Source organism: Caretta caretta, chromosome 21 (assembly GCF_965140235.1).
Source record: "Caretta caretta isolate rCarCar2 chromosome 21, rCarCar1.hap1, whole genome shotgun sequence".
In the NCBI taxonomy this organism is placed as follows: Eukaryota; Metazoa; Chordata; order Testudines; family Cheloniidae; genus Caretta; species Caretta caretta.
The window spans coordinates 17,668,066-17,670,003 of NC_134226.1; the positions used below are offsets into that span (position 1 = coordinate 17,668,066).

General features: G+C 57.8%; 1 protein-coding gene across 1 annotated transcript; it reads right to left on the reverse strand.

The window, feature by feature from the left end:
- Window positions 1-359: 359 nt before the first annotated feature.
- LOC125625282 (galanin receptor 2a-like) lies at window positions 360-1,316 on the reverse strand. Its single transcript, XM_048827144.1, has one exon. The coding sequence runs from the start codon at window positions 1,314-1,316 to the stop codon at window positions 360-362; it is 957 nt and encodes a 318-aa protein (XP_048683101.1).
- Between the last annotated feature and the right edge of the window lie 622 nt (window positions 1,317-1,938).

The window sequence follows — 1,938 nt, forward strand, 5'->3', positions numbered from 1 at the left end:
TCACCGCGTCTGGGAGGCCGGGTGTCTACAGAGCCATCTGGGGACGGCACAGTCTGGGGTTAAGAGCTAATCCAGCGTGTGCAATATTACACGCCCAGCAGCCATGGGGACTGAACCTGGGACCTCTGGCCCTACAGGCAGTAGAGGCTCATGCTTGAGTGATGAGGCCCAGCTCACCCTCTCTACGTGCCGCCCAGGCACACGAGAAAGGGCCCGGAGCAAGCATGGGCACATGTAGCTAGGACGGATAGCGTCAGACCTTCTCAATGTCTTCCTCGTCCCAGCCCCATCAGCCCCTACCGCGCTCCTCCCTTGCCACCCACAGCTTCCATCCTGGCCGTGTCCGTGGAGCACCTTGGCTAGAGGCAGCATCCCGTCCGCCTCAGGAACTTCCTCAGCCCGGCCTGACACTGGCTGGAGAGGCTGAAGCAGATGATGGGATTGACGCAGCGGTTGGCGTAGGCCAGCAGGGTGGTCAGGTTGGACGCCAGGTACGTGGGGCCTGTGGTGAGCAACTCGCCATCCTTCATGAGGAAAACCACCAGCCAGTAGGGGACCCACATAACCACAAAGGTCACCACGGTGACCAGAGCCACAACCGTGGCACGCCTGTTAACCTGGAGGCTGGAGGCTGTGTGGACGGCCAGCCCCCTCCTAACCCACAAGGTGAAGATGATGCTGGAGTAGCAGAGGATCATCACTAGCATGGGGGGAAGGAACGCCATGCCCCCCAGGAGCCTGAAGTAAAGAGACAGCTGCTGCTTGGGCATTTGGTTCACGCAGTACGTCTCCCCCTCCATCTCCACCGTTGTGTAGTGAATCCACAAGGGGATGGAGAAGAGGAAGCTGAGTGCCCATATAAACACGCAGGCCCAGCCGATGAGCCGCTGGGACACAGCCAGGGTGCGCGTGGGGTGGATCACCGCCATGTAGCGCAGCAGGGAGACTGCCAACAGGCTGTAGAAATCAGCAAAGATGATGGAGAGGGACAGGCTGTTGTAGGTGACGCACACCACGTAGCCCAAGCGCCAGGTCTCAAAGAGCACGTTGCCGAACATCACTGGGACATTGTAGAGGAAGAAGAGGAGGTCCAGGAGAGCAATATTGACCTGCAGGGGCCCAGTCAAGCGGGAGAGGTGGCTGGCACCGGTTCTCATGAGGTCTGGGATCAGGACCAGGAGCAGCAGGACATTCCCAGGCATGCCCAGCAGGAAAATGAAAAAGTAGATGGAAGCAAAGAGCCTCCTGGATTGGAGGAGGAAGAGGTCACTTAGCACAGAGCTGGAGCTGTTCCCTGCACTGGAGTTGGAGGTCATAGCAACGCTGATGTGCCTTGTCAAGCGGAGATCAGCTGCAGCAGGCCCTGTCATAGAATCATAGAATCTCAGGGTTGGAAGGGACCTCAGAAGGTCATCTAGTCCAACCCCCTGCTCAAAGCAGGACCAATCCCCAATTTTTTGCCTCAGATCCCTAAATAGCCCCCTCAAGGATTGAACTCACAACCCCGGGTTTAGCAGGCCAAGGCTCAAACCACTGAGCCATCCCTCCCTGTCGCTCTGTTCTGGAAATCAAAGGGCAAAGTTAGCTGGGCATTCGGCACCTCTGGGCTCCTCTTCACCTGCAGCACAATGGGTGCAGCTGTGATGCATTAGTGAAGACGCTACTGCTCTCCCATGGATGGCACTGTTTACATCGGGGCGAGGTCGGTATAACTATCGCGCCGGGGGGTGGGGGGGGATTTTCCACACACATCCCCCAGCCATGTGGTTATACCGCCATACGTCTGTAGTGTAGACCAGGCCTCAGAGAAAGCAGCCGCGCTAAGGTACAGTGCTCAGAGAACTGTCCGCAGCACTGCTCCCAAGAGGAAAATACGGGGGGTTGGTGCACGGAAGCTGGATGAGTAACAAGTTCACAGGGCAGCCTGAGAAATTCCGG

What these genes read in the sequence shown, in the direction of transcription:
- LOC125625282 (XM_048827144.1), bottom strand. Translation starts at nt 1,316, where the DNA reads ATGACCTCCAACTCCAGTGCAGGGAACAGCTCCAGCTCTGTGCTAAGT.